The sequence below is a fragment of the Barbus barbus genome (assembly GCF_936440315.1).
Source record: "Barbus barbus genome assembly, chromosome: 37".
Classification (NCBI taxonomy): Eukaryota; Metazoa; Chordata; class Actinopteri; order Cypriniformes; family Cyprinidae; genus Barbus; species Barbus barbus.
This window is the reverse complement of record NC_136715.1, coordinates 20,774,407-20,790,835: the sequence shown is the minus strand read 5'-3', so window position 1 is coordinate 20,790,835 and position 16,429 is coordinate 20,774,407. Positions and strand designations below refer to the sequence as shown.

Sequence of the window (16,429 nt, the reverse complement as noted above, 5' to 3'; positions counted from 1 at the left end):
AGTCACTGCTATGAGCTCATCTGCCCTAGAGCTTCACATCACTATTAGGAATGTTTTACAACATTTTTCCATGACACAAATTTATTCCATTCATTAGTTCGTATTCTGAAAACTCCACAGAATGTAAACAGCACAATCTTTGACTTTATTTTCCGTTCTTTGTTTCGCAGCTCCAGAGAGCGGAGCGCGAATTTGAGCAGCAGCCTGAACGCTCTGGAGAAATCGCAGGGCGACCTGGAAAATAAACTGGGCTCAATACAAGACCAGCACCAACAGGATGCTAGCAAACTGAACATCCAGCTGGCTCAAGCCGAAAGCCGCACCAGAGACCTGCAGAAAGAGGTACAAGCAATTGAAGACCACCCAGACATTTTACTGAAACTCAGCTGCCAAAATGCACAACACATGAATTACGTTTATTCAGCAAAGATGCATTAAAATTGATCAAAAGTGACGGTGAAGATTTCTATTTCAAATAAATGATTTTTTTTTTTTATTCATCAAAGAATCCTGAAAAGCAAATCCCCACAAAAATATAAAGCAGTACAACTGATTTCAACTGATAATAATCAGAAATGTTTGTTGAACAGCAAGTTCTGACAGTGCTTCTGAGACCTTTTAAAGCCATTTTAGGCTACACAGGATCTCAAGCAGTAAAATTAAATGTGGCAGGATAAAATTAACTCTAGTGATGTACCAAAATAAAAAAAAATCCAATCTGAAACAAAACGTCTGGACACAGACACACTGGACAAAAGAAATATAATGGTATAGCAAATCAGCATATTAGAATGATTTCTGAAGGTCATGTGACACTGAAGACTGGAGTAATGATGCTGAATTTTCAGCTTTGCGTCACAGGAAAAATTTTAAATTTTAAAATATATTCACATAGAAAACAGTTGTTTTAAATTGTAGTAATATTTCACAGTTTTAGTGATTTTACTGTTTTTAATCAAATAAATGCAATCTAGGTGAGCAGATGAGGCTACTTTCAAAAACATAAAAAAATCTTACAGACCCCCTGTTTTTTTTTTTGTTTGGATGTAATGATTGCATAATCTCTCTGTTTCTCTCCAGTACGATGACACTCAGGATCTACTCTCAGATCTGCGGCAGCGGTATGAGCAGACGGAGCAGGAGAAATGCTCCATCAACGACGAGCTGGAACAGTGCAAGGCCAACCTCAAACTCCTGCAGGAGAAAGGCAGCAGTGTGAGTCTCACAACCCACACAGTTCATTTGCAAAGCACCAAAAAAACTCCAACACATTGCTTTTCAGCCAGCATTAAGATCTTACTCCAATTAGTTAGCTGTCATTCACATTACAGCATTTAACGCGGTTGTCAGCAATCAGTGATGGATCTTACTTCACTGTTTTGCACAGCTTTGGAAAGAAATTTCCCCAAAAGATTTGGAGCGTTTGGCAGAAATTCCTTGCAATTCAGCATTTGTTGGCATTATAGGTGCATTCAAATGTTCTGTAATACTCTAAAAAAGCTGTAGTTAAAATACCCAATAGGTTTCATTGAATATTATTAATGTTTAGCAGCTCATATTGAGTATATATATTCATTAACCCCTCAAAGACTTCAGATTTTTCACTTTCAGGTTTTCCTCTTTTTTTCATCATTATGACCCAAGAGAAAAATATTTTCCAGTTTTTTTGTTTTTTTTTGGGGGGGGGCACATTTTACAGTTTATTCTTCATTTTTGGCCACTTGTACACTTCAGTTTTTTGCATTTGCTACTCACAACAGTAGTTTTCACCTTAATCTTAAAAACCACAACAAATTCCTCGTGTGCGCACACTTGGTGAATAAAGCTGATTCTGAATCTCCCACAATTCCCTCAGTACAATCCCTTGCACCCTGCTGATTGGAGTCACAATCGCTTCATGTGTCTTTGATTTGAATTTAACACAGATAAATTGTAGATTAATTGTTGTTTATTGTTTGCTGTGATGTATTAATGCCTTGAACACTGTCCTGGTTCCTGACGTCCTGCTTCTAGATGTTCAAATGTGTTTGTGGTTCTTGGGTGTTATGGGCACATAATTATTACGGTCCCTCCCACCGCACCCCTTTATTTGTCTGTTTTTCTTTGTATGTGTTTGTTTTAGTTGTTCGACTTCCCCAGCCTTATTTCCATTGAATAGTTTGAAGATTGATTTTTTGTTTTATTTGTAATATCCCTTCCCTCCTCTAGCCATCCATATTGCAGCCTGTCCAAGCCATTTTCATCGGTCTATTCCTGGCTTTGCTGTATTGGTGCTTCGGCCAGTTGTGGTAGAAAGGTACACACGCTCCTGTTGAGTCTGTTTGTGTGTCTCCTGTATATCCACCTCTGTATATATATCATCATATATATACAACCTGTGCATGGCAAACTCTCATCCATCATCTCTGCACCCGCTTCACCCCATAATCCCTTTTCGGTGCTTGGCGACACATGGGAACAGTGTTAACCGATTCCTCATCCACCCAGAATCACCAATTACTAACCGTACACATTAACTGTCTTGTCTTGCTTGGATCGGCATATAAATCTCTGCATTCGGGGATTTTGGATGCTTTTTCATTTTTTTCTTCTGTTTTGGGGCATTTTGGTCATCATATCATCTTTCTTTTGCTGTTCTTCTTTACTTTTATAAATTGAAGGCATATTTCATCCAAATATGAACATTCTGTCATCTACTCACTCTAATGTTGTTTCAAACCTGACTTGGTATTATTCAAAAGAGGACTAATGTTCATGCTGCTCATTTCCAGGCAGTGAAGGATTAAATGATCAGCGGCTGTCAAAATAGCTAAACAACAGCACAATGACATTCCATACAACTCATGCATTATATATATATACATGTCATATGATAGAATTTTGTGACAATCAGAAATTGTCCCCTTTTTGATGTAACTTATTCATGATTGTGCACATTTAAACCTATTGCATTAAGATGAGTTTTGCCATCAGTGGCACTAATTGCCATTGTTTCTTACTTGTCATACTTGTTAGTTGACTACTTGTTCTCTTCTTCGGGGATGAATTTTTTTGTTTTCTGTTTTTATTCCACATTTCTGAATGACCAATTTATGCAAAAATAAAAAAGTTAAAGTTAAATGCTTTATTTTACAGTATAATATTACTATTTCAATAGTACTGTAATTAATACGTTTGATTTGTATATTTAAAAAGAAAATTATTTAATATTAATAATGTTTATTTTTGGTATATTTTTAGAGATTGACAGCCCTTGGTAACTGTACACTTTCACAAACGAAAAAAGCAGCAGGAAAATTCTGCTATAATGTTTTTTTTTTTTGCATGTTCCACAGAAGAAAACTTAGAAAGTCATACAGGTTTGAATCAACACGAGGGAGCAAATGGTGCCCAATTTGTCATTTTTGAGTGATCTGCTCCTTTAAACGCAGCTTTTCTTTCTTTGGGTTTGAAGAAAGACGGTTGTGTTTGCTTTTATTTGCTTTATAACTCCTGTGAGGTAACTGGTTCTCCCAGTTTTACTTAAATATTTGCTTTTCCTGTCTTCTCCCTCTTTCTCTCCGTTTATCGCTGTATTTCTCTTGTAACTCTGTCTCTTACTATCACCCAGGTCTCTCTCTATCTCATTAGCTCCAGTCTCCAGTGCTTCTGTCCTGGTTGCTCTGGTGCATCTTAAATAACACCCTTTATTAATTGCATTGCTGTCGTTTCAGAGCGGATGGATGCCCTGGATGCCGGTGGTTGCCGCCGTGGTTGCTGTGACGGCAGTGGTGCTTTACCCCAACTTGTCCAAGAGCTCGTCCTGAGAACCAATCGGAACACTCGTCTCTACCACTTCCTGTCCCCAGCACGGCCCTCTGTCCAATCCCAATACCAGCTTTAGTCCAGCCACGCGGTCTAAACCTGAACATAATACCTCTCGTTTTGACAATACAGCCCCAATGTCTGTGTAAAATGCAAATGTATATAGTATAGAAAGAAAGAGGGAATAAAGTTGTAACGCATATTATAGAATAAATAATCTATCAGTGTTTTTGTCACTCGGATGGGAATTTTGATGATTAAAATGGCCTAAACTAGGTCTACTGTTTCGTTTTCTTGAATGGGTACCACGTTTTCTGTTAGCAAGTTTTCTTTTCTTGGACTCTTCTTGTGGTTTGCCATCTTAGATGTGGTAATCCAAATAGATGTACAGCCAAATGAGAATCTGAACTTTAGGCCACAGAGGGGCGAAGTGCCTACTTTAAATGCTACTAGGACTAGTTCACATTGAAGTGCCACTCATGCAGCGTCTCATCGATTCGAATGGAAAAAAAGTCTAAATTTCACGTCGTCTGTGCTGTTATTGTGTGTTTGACCCGACATGCTTCTAGCACGGTGATGTCTTGTTCTCTATGGTTGTTTCTCTTGTATCTTGTATTATAAGCAAATGTTCATGCCGGAGACACTACAAGTATCTAGGTGATTTTGAAATTTGACGTTCTTGACATGTTAGGATTGCGGTCAGTGTCAAATGGATTGAAAAAAATCAAACAAAAAAAAACGTTGTAGCTTTTTACCAACACACTGTCCTGCTGTTCGGACTGAGATGGAGCACTTTTGAGTTTCTGTCGTTAAAACTCCTACAGTACCTCCTGAAAAAGGCTCGGGGATTCTGCTGCCTTACCTGTTACATAGGTTTCTTTTTACAGAATGAAATTGGATGCAAAGGCTTTAAAATGAATGGGGAAAATGGGTGGAATTGTCACAGATCCGCTCTCGTGAAGCACAGAAATGGGTGAGAGTGAATTATTTCAAGGGTGAATGGAATGAGTTGTTTAAATGTGGATGTGAAGCTGCTTTGAGACTGCAGGAAGACGAATTAACCAATGATGTGTTTAGTGTGTGGTTCACATTTGTCTGCTGTGCTGTAAATAAACAGTCTTGGAGCACAAAGCCGAACTCATCTGGTTCAACGTGTCCAGGACTTTGTTTTTGCGTCTTTTTTTGTTTTACTGAAATCACGCACTGCAACAAAAATCCATCGAACACTTCAACATGGATTTGACCACGAATGCAAAAAAGCAAAGCTTGTAGCACAGAAAGGATAGCTTTAAACAGATCTCTTGCATTGAAAGCAGCGGGGTTTTTTTTTTGTTCTTTAAACAGCTTGATGGACTTTTTATTTCTAAAATCCGTCTGGAACATCGTCCTTCACGTCGGAAGAATGCTCACAGGCCGTTTGTAAATATGTATGTATGAATGTTTGTGTGTAAATATGTTATAGTCACAAAATAAACATTGGATATAAATGATATCGGTCACATCTAATTTGCTGCTGAAGCCAGTTTTTAGGATATGATGCGTTGGCCTTTTCTTGTTTTTTTAATTGAGATACCAGTTCTTTGTTCGATTTAGTTTAGTTTTATAGATGCATTTCTGCCTTTATTTTGGCTTGAACACATACAGGTTTTGACCAAGCGTTTTTCTTTGAAAATGCAAATGAAAGTTTTGGAAATCTTTAACGACGATAAACGTTAGAACTAAGGAAACGATGCAAACGGTGATGTAAATTTAAACAGGTCGTAGCTGAACCTATCAAGGCTGGTTTTTGTAAGCATAAAGTTTGTATTTTTGGTTCCTCATTCTCTGTCAGTTCATAGCGGTGGAATAAAGTTTCTCAAGTAAGTTGAAAATCTCAGCTAAACCTGGGCCTTTGGGAAAAGATATATTTGAACTGGTCACCAACTACCAACCAAGTCAGTACAGTACAGCACACTGCCTGTATATATTTTTATTCGTAAATATTGTTTTTGAGTTGTTTTTTCCTTGAGCTCGGAATTACGCTTTTGTTTTGAACATCAAAGATAGTTCGTTGTTAAAATTCTATTTTGTAAAGACATAGAATGATATAACAGAGTTTCTGGAATGCAGAAAGGGTATTTGCACTAACAAGTGTGATGTGCATGACTTCAATAAAACAACTTCACTTTCCTTGACTGGTTTGATTATTTTTGGTCAACACCTATATGTATTTTTTATATTAGAATTAAAAAAAAATCTGTATGGATTTTCCAAAACCGTAACTAATAATTAGTATTTTTTAGCAAGAAAACATTCACCAAAGTGAATCCGGTTTCACTCCGGTTGTTTTAACTGTACAAAAACAGTCCATTGTGCTGCTTGCTATTGTAAACTGGTATTTTTATGTATTTGAATTAACTCTCATAAACACGTTTAGCTCAAATAGTTTAAATGTTTACTGCACTTTGTTTTTCTAGTTATTTACCTATAACCGGAAGTCTCGTATATTCCCAGAAAACTGCTTAGCGTTGTGAAATAAGTAGAATGGAGCCCTCATTTCTTGAAACTGTTTTAAATACAAACTTATGGTGTAGTGTGTGAACTCATGGTGTTTTCACCTTAAGTGTTGTTTGTAGAAATGAACACAAGATGGCAGGCCTTGCCATATTTTTTTAGAAGCTCGTGTTTGTTTTCTTGTAATGCATTATGAAGCGTCTTTGGCATTTACAAGGCCATATATTTGTTCTCAGGACATGATTATAAATGGAGCTTTCTCAAGCACATCTCCTTGATCTGTATTTCCAATAAGGTGTGGAATGTTTCGAATACCTTTGCTGAATTGTTCTTTTGTCTGGAAATCAGGACGGATCTGTAAACTTGAGATTCCATGTTTCCTGCAGAGATTAGAACCACATTCTCAAGGAATCCTGATAGAATGCCATCTGTCTGCACCCACTGCCAAAAGCTCATCGACTACACATCCAGGGGCCCTTGGGGGCCTCGCTTTGACATGTGGGCGTGTAACCGGGCCTGACTCAGGACATCAGTGCTGAGATTTATGCAACATCACTGTCGTATCAGCACTGAGGCGAACTCAAATCTCAGGCTTTCTGTTCTCGAGTAGCCTACTATTACACTCTTAAAATAAAAGGGGGTTTTCACTGCGATGCCATAAAAGCGATGCCCCCCCCCCCCCCCAAAAAAATGCAAAGGGAATCAGCAGTTGATATCTGTTGAGAAAGGAATGAGTTGTAATCATGTTTACTTGATGAAATAAATACAAAATTGTTGATTGATTTCGAAGGTCAGCGTGAAGAAAAATGAAGAGAAAAAATAATGTTATAGTAATTAATAGGGGGACAACTTAAAGATATAGGGTATGCATATGCAACTGATATGAAATCATGCATTGAATAAATGTAATGAAATGATCAGCTCTCAAACATGATATTATAAATGGGAAGAAATAAAACTGTTTATGATACAAAAAGAAAATTAAATGCATGTCTTTTATGACACTTTTTATGACAAATTAGTATTTTCTCTTTCATCAGACAGTTAGCTAACTGTGCCAGGAACATATTAAAGGCTATTTTGGTTCCTTTTAAAAATCTTTAACATAGAAAATACATTAAAAGTATTGCTCAAAAGTTCCTGGAATCTCAGAAATAAAGCAGTAGGCTACAGTAAAACATAGATTCATTGTTAAATATATGTGCCCTTCAGACAGAAAATGTGCCTCTGATTCCAATGAATAGTGCTGATCTCTAACAGCGACATCCTGATGATTCAGGTGCACCTGGAAATGTGATGCCAGCACTATCAAAGATCTCATGCAATCTGCTTTATCAACAGTACGTCATCCTACAGATGAGTTGGGCCCTGCCTGAGGGCCTCGGTTTGGTTCAGCCTGTGGGTTTGAGTCCAGACAGACAGACAGAGGCTGTAATCTGTGCTTCAGACGCATTACTCAGCTCAGAAAGGTGAGAGATTGTGACAAGAATCCTTCAGTCATAGCAGTCTTCCTCAACCAACTGATGCATCATCACCGTCACTGTGGTTCAAAAATAACAAAAAGCCAAGACAAATGATTACAGGACAGACTATTGCAGTGAACAACTCATTTACTTCATGACATTTAATAATCTCTTTCGGTCTTTATTTAAAGGAATAGCTCACCAAAATATGACACTTTGGTGGACTGGAGTGCTGTGTATTATTGTGATGTTTTTATCAGCTGTTTGGACTCTCATTCTGACGGCACCCATTCACTGCAAAGGACCCATTGGTGAGCAAGTGATGTAATACTAGCAACATTTCTCCATGATGAAACAAACTCATCTACATCTTGGATGGCCTGAGGGTTTTCACTTTTGGGTGAATTGTTCCTTTAAGTGTTTGGCTTTGTTTCGAATGCTTCTTAAACAGAAGAGCTCAGCTGCTGTCATATCACAGATGTGCGTCTTTCTTTTCTTTTGTAAGAGTGTGATGCAATGTTGATCCACCCTGGTGACTAATGCTGATCATTTACTGTATGCTGCATGGGAAACGTTGGGGATGGCAGAGCTGCATGGAGTTGGAGCTGCGTGTTGATACTGGAGCGAATATTAAGACTCCTGTCAGCAAAGGTGGGAAGCCGTGCAGGATATGAGGGCGAGAGGAAAGGCACGTATAATGAAAACGTCTGGATATGTCTGTTATGATTGTAAAGCGCTGCTGACACCTTCCCAGAGACTAAACAAAGCCGTCAGTGTGGCGTTCAGGCACTTGCCAAACGTGTGGGAAACATTTGTCTGGCGAATCATAAACGTGTCTGAAGGCAGGAGAAAGAGTCCATTACAGAGATGCATCTGAAATCTGTTAGACGACCCTGTGTGGCTTTTATCAAACAAGCAGAAAGTGTTTGGGGGCCTTTTGTGGAGAACATTTTTGCAATCTGTACAGATTTACACGATTATCTACTCTAGATTGCAATGAAAATTACTGGAGAACACACACACACACACACACACACACACACACACACAAGTAATCTAATAATTTCTCTGAATATTTCTTATTTATGTAGAAACCCATAATAAAGTATAGATCAAATTAAAGTTTAAAAAACAATATAAAAAGTTCAGGACAGGTTTAAGAACATGTCTTCAATGTTTGATGCTTTATATACTTTGCATAAAAATAATATATCTAGATTTATTTATAACTTTTACTTTACATTTTTAAATATGTTTGTTTCATTTTTACTTTACTTATATTTGTTTTTAGCAGTGTTATTTTATTATTAATTTATAGTAATTTATTTAGTTTATATATATATATATATATATATAGTTAATAAAAATAACAGTTAATGAAGTTTTTCATCTAATGTTTAATTGCTATTTTATTTCAGCTTTATTTCAATTTAAAAAATAGTTGTAATTAACAGTAATAATCCTGGTCTCTAGATCCATTTGTTTCCTAATTATTATTTATGTTTACTATTAATGTTTTTGCTTTAACTTCAATTTTATGATTTATTTGTGATATATATATATATATATAAATCACAGGGTAGGAAAAAAACTAACACAGTACCACATAATAGTAAGTAAACAAAAAGCTTTTTATGTTTTAAAATAAAAACATTAAAAAAAAAACAATAACCGTGCATGCAGATATTTTTCTTTTAATTTTATCATTATTTTTAAATTATTTTATTATTATATTTTACAGAACACAAGCAACATTTAATCGAAAAGAAATGTATAAATAATATAAAATGTTATACTTATATAAAATTGTAAATATAGCCTATATTTCCTGTTTAACTTTTAATTTATCTATATGTTGTTGTTTTTATTCTCTTACCATATCTTTTCTTGTCATTTCTTGTTAGTTTGGAGCAAACTGGACAGAGCAGGGCTGGAACATGCTGCTGTAGAAAGGCAGCTTGGGTCTGATGCTGCGCAGGTGGCGTCACGCGCTTGCAGTATATAACAGCGCGCGCAGGCGCGTCGCGTACAGAGCGCACGAGCGCAGACACGCGAAACACCTCCAGAGTTATTAACCACACAGCACACGAGTATTCAGTCACCATGCCGGCCACAGAGAAGGACCTGGCGGACGACGCGCCGTGGAAGAAGATCCAGCAGAACACGTTCACTCGCTGGTGTAACGAGCACCTGAAGAGCGTCAACAAACGCGTCGCGGACCTGCAGCTGGACCTGAGCGACGGACTGCGGCTCATCTCGCTGCTCGAGGTGCTCAGCCAGAAGAAGATGTACAGAAAATATCACGCCAGACCCACCTTCAGACAGATGAAGCTGGAGAACGTGTCCGTGGCGCTCGAGTTTCTGGACAGAGAGAATATCAAGCTCGTGTCCATCGGTGAGTTCAACGCTTACTAGTCCTGAGGAAAGATGAGTCAAAGTGTCAATAAGACACGTTTAACCCTTTTGCTGTGGGAGTAGCCTAACATTGTGTCGTGCTAGTAATTCATATTAATGTAGGCTACCTTGGTATTTAGTGTGAACTCCGGTTCAGTAAATTGAGACACTTTTGCCTTTGAGGTAAGTGGGAAAGTTGCCCAATTAGCATAAATGAACCCTATATGTGACCCTGGACCACAAAACCAGTCATTAAGGTCAGTTTGTTGAAATTTATACATCTGAAACCTGAACAAATAAGCTTTCCATTGATGTATGGTTTGTTAGTACAGGACAATATTTGTCTGAGAACTACTTGAAAATCTGGAATCTGAGGGGGCAAAAAAAAAGAAATTGAGAAAATCGCCTTTAAATTGGTCCAAATTAAGTTCTTAGCAATGCATGTTACTAATCAAAAATGACGTTTTGATATATTTAACGGTAGGAAATTTACTAAATATCTTAATGGAATATGATCTTTACTTAATATCCTAATGATTTTTGCCATAAAAGAAAAATCTATAATTTTGACCCAAACAATGTATTGTTGGCTATTGCTACAAATAATATACCCGTGCTACTTCATACTGGTTTTGTGGTCCAGGGTCACATATGGTACAGCAAGGCACTTAAATGTGAACCAGGTGAAATGTCATGATATCTTAGTTTCATTGCACACTCGTGATGCTGTAAGTATACCACAGTACTAAAATGCATGTATTTCTATTGTTTTGTAAGTGTTCAAATGCCATTGTATAAATTAGAAAAATACTAGAGAAGTAGTATTTTTGTTGTTGTATCTTGCAAAGTTGGTATCAGATGGAGATTCAGTGGTGCTAAAGCATCATCATATTCATCTACCATCGTATTTATATGGCTCTAGATGGTTATAATAGGAATGCATGGATTTATTATGGTGTTTATAAAAAAATAGAATGACTGGTGCCATATCCGGAAAAAAAAACATGGTAGTGTCACAGTATTTCTGTATTATATTTTTCTGTCTGTTTGATCAAGTACGGTGGTGTACAATGGCGTGTGTACAATAGATGTGTAACATGGAAGCACCCCTCAAAATATAAATATTTATATTTATTATAATATTTTACACATGCACATACACACGCACTTTTTCTTTTTCTCCTCCCAGCCTTATCTTTCTCCTTTCTCAACATCTTTGATTTGTGGTGTTGCATCATGAACCAAAAGTATTTTTGCGCATGTCAAAGTGCTGTTGAGATGATTCATTCACAGCAGATAAGAGATAACATCCACCCAGTGTCTATTGATTCTTACTAGATTATCAGTCTTATGCTGGTTCTCCTTATTTGGGCCGGCATGAGAGAGTTGCACCATTAATTGCAGTCTTGTGTTCATTAAGATTTAGAAATCCAGAGAATTCCAGGATTCCAGAGGCTTAAATATTAACATGTAGTTTCACAATGCTTGTGTTTGGTGCCAAACACCTTTGGCTGATCTGTGACATTCTTGAAGCCGATCCAAATTCATCAGGCTGCATTTCTTATGGCTTTATGTGATTTCTCACGCTGTCTCTGTTGTTTTACTTGCCAGTGCTTGTGTAAATCCTGGAAATAGGTTATGCACGTACATTAAATCTCAGAACAGGTGCTTACTGTCACCTGTACAGTCAGGGTAAGGACTTTTTCTCCATATTTGCCAATTAGTTGGTTGCAAAATGCATGCAAACATTGTCATGACAACACCTAACCTGATTTCCTTGCAGTTCTTGCCCAGTTACGCATGTTTGTGAGCAAATAAATGACATCAAAGTTCACGTTTGTGATGAAATTTGAGGTGTGAGGGCTTGAGGAATCGTCAGGCTGGACTTCCTGTTGTATGTGTTTCTGTGCATCTCCGAAGCGGAGGATGAGCTCTGGGTTATTAATCATTCTTTGCATAGAGATTTTCCCAAGCTTGATGTGTCTTTGGAGAGCCGTGGCGTGTCAATGCAGTGACCTAATAACCAGTCACCCATGCACTGCATCAGACTTTTCCATTCATCTGAGCCAGTGGGAGGAACTTGCATTCAGATCTGAAGGTGCATAAGATGGAGAGGATTGGATGGGGGGGGGGCACTTTGTACAAAAGGTGCTCAAGGACTTTTTAAAGATTTTTTAGCACACTTTTATTTTTCCCCTGAGGCTTGAAAGTTGTGGTTGTTTTTGTGCCGGAAACACTTTAAATTAATTTTATTTTTAAATGTTTTTGCTGCTGTGTCTTTAGGAAACACCCTATTTGAATGGTTTGTACACACCAGCTGCAAATTTGTTGTTGTATGAAATATAATTTTTATTTATTTAATTTTCTTGCTTTTTTATTATTTTTCTGGCATTTTTAGTTCTTCATTTATTTATTTTAGCGTTTTGATTTATTTTTGTATTTTTAATATATTTGGTTATTTCACTTGTATTTATTTATTCATATTGTATTCATATACAATGTTAGAAATTTATATTTCTAATGGCGTGATCCTTTAGGAAATTTATTATTATTATTATTACTTTTTTGTGCCAGAAACATATTTTATGGCCTGTTTTTTTGTGTATACAGCAGCTACAGAGTTTTCTTTTTCTTTCTTTTCAATTTAGCATTTTTTTCAAATTAAATTATCTTAATATTTTTTTCTCTTTATCATGTATTTTTATAATATTTTTTAATTTCTTTATTCATATACAACACTAGAAATGTATATTATTTATGTATTTTTAATGGTGTGATCCTTCTAAAAATACACCCCTTCGGTTGCACAATAGGTGTGTAAAAGGATCTTCCTGCGTTAATGCATTCGTCTGTATGATGTAACCAGTTGGATGTTCAGATCAACTCATTTTTGTAGTGTGAACTTTTTATAATCCTTTTGGACTGTGGAGGACATTTTGAGTTCTGAAACTTCTAGTATGTTTTCATTGTTTTTATTTAATGCTTATGAGTCCTTCATTGAATACTCTTCCTTGTTGCTGTTTTTACGCTCTTTTACAGTAGTTGTGTCACACAGAACATGCACGGAGAAGCTCTGTAGTTCGGGGTTTATACAGACACTTCCTGAATGACGGTATCTTCCGCTCCAGAAACAGTCGGTGGGGCGTTTTTCATTCACACACACATTTAGACCTGTGTGGAAAGGTTGAGCGTTATCGTGAGGTTCAGTGCCCAGACTTTCCACGGTTTGGAAGGGCAGCCGTGTTCAGAGATGGGTGAGAATTCCCAGCTAAACGAACACGAGAAGGTTACAGCGTCTGCTGTTTAGACCGTAAATCTCACTGGATTACATTTGCCAGTGTTTTTGTTTCTCTCGCTAATGTCAAAGACAAGAAGGCATAATTGAAAAGGTCAGTTGAAGAACTTTATGGCCTCTTCTAGTCCAGAATAAGCTGTAAAGTGGTCTGGACTTGTGCTGAGTGGCTAATGTCATAATATCATGTTTTGCACAGCCATAGTCCTCGTTTAGCCAATTCCCATGTCATTTCGGTCCTCCTTGTGCTTTTTTTGTTTCCCCCCAGGCCTCTGCGAGTGCGGTTTGACATGATCGCTATACACCGTATCAATTTTTTTCCCAAAATATGTCTTTGATCATCATGTGGCCTTCAGCCACCCCCAAAATTAGCCTCAGTGGTTCTACTGATGTTCTGAAGGAGTCAGTCAGTTAACTCTGACTCTGCTCTGACATGTGTCCTGGTTTTTTCCACGGTCGGAGGGAAGTGACTGCTTGAAGATGTGATTGAAGTCATGCGGGTGGTGATCAAAGTGCCTTTAGGGTCATTCGCCATTAGTTTTCCATTAGAGAGGTGTGGGATGAGGATGTGCTGATGAATGACATCACGCCATAACCTCATTAGTTGTTGTTTTTGTATGCAAATTAAATTCAGTTTGTCATTCACAACCCATTTTATTTCTGCGATTCCTTTCCAGTAAGACAAGGAATGCTTGTTAAAGCAAATAAAGTTCACATGAAATCAAAACTAACCTTAATATCTAGAAAACTAGGGCTAAGATCCTTTCCAAGTTACTTTTTCCTGCTTGGCAGCTTGCAATCAACACACACCAAAAAAAAAAAGTTTTTTATTTTTTTGCTCGTTTATTACAAAAATCAGTATATTATTATACAGATATAAAATAATATTATTAATTATATTAGTTGTATAGTTTATATATGTAAACTATAAATGTTTTATATATAAATCAACATTGATTGGGCCAAATATATAATAAACGCATTTTTCTGTATTCACTCACTCGTTGTCTATTTATTTTTTTTAATTATTGATTTATAAATTCCAATTGTTTTGGAGCCAAATACATAATAAACACAAGTTTTGCATTATTATTATTATTATTATTATTATAGTAGTCATATTGATATATAAACCACATTTTGGGGCCCAAATGTATAATGTTTTTATTTTTTTATTTTTTGTATCATATTTATAGAATTTTACTCTGGGAATTTTTTGGCTTATTTCTTGTTTAAAAAAGTCATTTTTATTTTGTGATAATCCTAATTATCGTAGTAACAATTATTTGTATTAAATGTAATTTATTTTACAGTACAGCTGTCTTACATTACTAATGTTTCTAAACATGAAACCATAAAGCTTGACCCTGGAAGATGCAGAAAGCTTGTTCCCGCTCGCAAGCTAAACAAATAGGATTCTCCAGCCTCTGCTCATGCTCATGGAATTCACTGGTGTTTAATGTCCTTTAATCACAACAGCAACCGCAAGCCACCGCGGGCCTCCCTCAGAGATCAACCCAGACAGATTCAGACTGTAATCTGCACAGAAAGCCCTGCATAAACAAAGAGACTGCTGCTTTTTCAGTTCCCTCTCGATCCTTACTAGGTTTACTGCGCTTGTCTGAACACTTTGACCAAACGTTTTATTTCTATATATCAATATGACTGTAAAATAATATTAATAATAATACAAAATAGTTGTACTCTAAAGTATCATTTAATTATTTCTTTGTTTTTATTTGTATGACCTTGACACACAAATCACAGCTTTTTGGCATAATAATAGAAATGTGTATGTAAAAATTTATTTATTTGTCATTTGATATTTGGCCAAATATTTAGAAATAAGAATAATTTCACTGTAAAATGTGTATATAAGATTATTGTTGTTGTCGTCATCGTATTGATATTTGGCCAAATATGTTGGTATTATTTATTATTATTATTATTACTATTATTATTTCTTAACATTCCACTGTAAAATAGTGTGCATATAGAAAATATATATTTTTATTATTATTATTGATATTTGGTCAAATATGTAGGCAATAATGGGAAAAAATAATAAATTTTCACTGTAATTTATTATTATTATTATTTTAGTATTGATATTTGGTCATATGTTGGCAATAAAAATAAAAATACCTTATAATATTTATTGTATTTCTCTTTAAAATAAAAAACGATTACATAAGAAAATATTTTATTTTTTTAAACTATAACGAGTATAACTGTAAAGTTACAATACTAATATTTATTGCCGTCTTAATTTTTGTCTTTTTCTTTTCGTTAAACAAAAGGAAAGCCGCAGGAAGGCCTTTTAAACTTTTCTTTTGTTGACAACAACCGGTTTATAAGTGCGGGTAGATGATGGTTCAAATTTAGTCTCGTCTCGTTGTGATGTTTGCTTGCTTGTGCGTTTGTTGCCGGTAAGAGTAGGTCGGGGATTTTTGGAGTGCGTTTGTGAAGGACTTAGTCACACATGAGCTGCCATCCAAAGCCGAAGTGGTCCAAGTCACCCAAGATTTAAAACTTCCCCTCTGAGAAATTCAGAGCTAATTAAGACGTCTGAAAGTGTTCCCATGGCAAAGGCTGATGGAAAAGCGTATTATTAAAAACCAGTTTGGACTGTGGTCCTTGTGAGTGCCAGCTTCCTCACCAGAGAGTTGAAAGATTTGTTTGGAGTGGTGTTAAATTATGCTTTAATTTCAGTATCACGTTTAATCCGTTGTAGATCAATTTGGAGCAAAACGAACTGTTTCAGTCAGTTCTTGTGGGTTGGATTGTCTCCTGTTATTATGGAGATGTTTGTCTCTGAATGATCTTTGGTTGAGCAGCCAAAAGCATCAGATGTTTCTCTGTGAATGGTTTAGTTTCCAGAGCGTCTGTGATTCCCAGCGGTCAGTGGGCAGCTGTCAAATGCCGTATCTTAACGCTATGCAAACAGTAGCAGGAACGGTGCAGGTGAGCCAAAGGTTTGCTC

At 36.4% G+C, this 16,429-nt stretch overlaps 2 protein-coding genes across 9 annotated transcripts in view; both read left to right on the top strand.

The window, feature by feature from the left end:
- Window positions 1–5,973, top strand: part of slmapa (sarcolemma associated protein a) — a 74,268-nt gene extending 68,295 nt beyond the window's left edge. For 4 of the 7 annotated variants that reach the window (XM_079397080.1, XM_079397078.1, XM_079397082.1 and 1 more), the window contains 4 exons: window positions 171–342; window positions 1,081–1,215; window positions 2,209–2,296; window positions 3,714–5,973. In XM_079397080.1, coding sequence (XP_079253206.1) covers window positions 171–342; window positions 1,081–1,215; window positions 2,209–2,292 — 391 coding nt within the window. In that variant the 3' untranslated portion in view covers window positions 2,293–2,296; window positions 3,714–5,973. The remainder of the gene's footprint in view (window positions 1–170; window positions 343–1,080; window positions 1,216–2,208; window positions 2,297–3,713) is intronic. The other 3 variants (XM_079397081.1, XM_079397079.1, XM_079397077.1) reach the window with 1 other exon arrangement.
- Window positions 5,974–9,794: 3,821 nt separating this feature from the next.
- Window positions 9,795–16,429, top strand: part of flnba (filamin B a) — a 90,185-nt gene continuing 83,550 nt past the window's right edge. For both annotated transcript variants that reach the window (XM_079396719.1, XM_079396718.1), the window contains exon 1: window positions 9,795–10,155. In XM_079396719.1, the coding sequence (XP_079252845.1) occupies window positions 9,864–10,155 (292 nt within the window). In that variant the 5' untranslated portion in view covers window positions 9,795–9,863. The remainder of the gene's footprint in view (window positions 10,156–16,429) is intronic.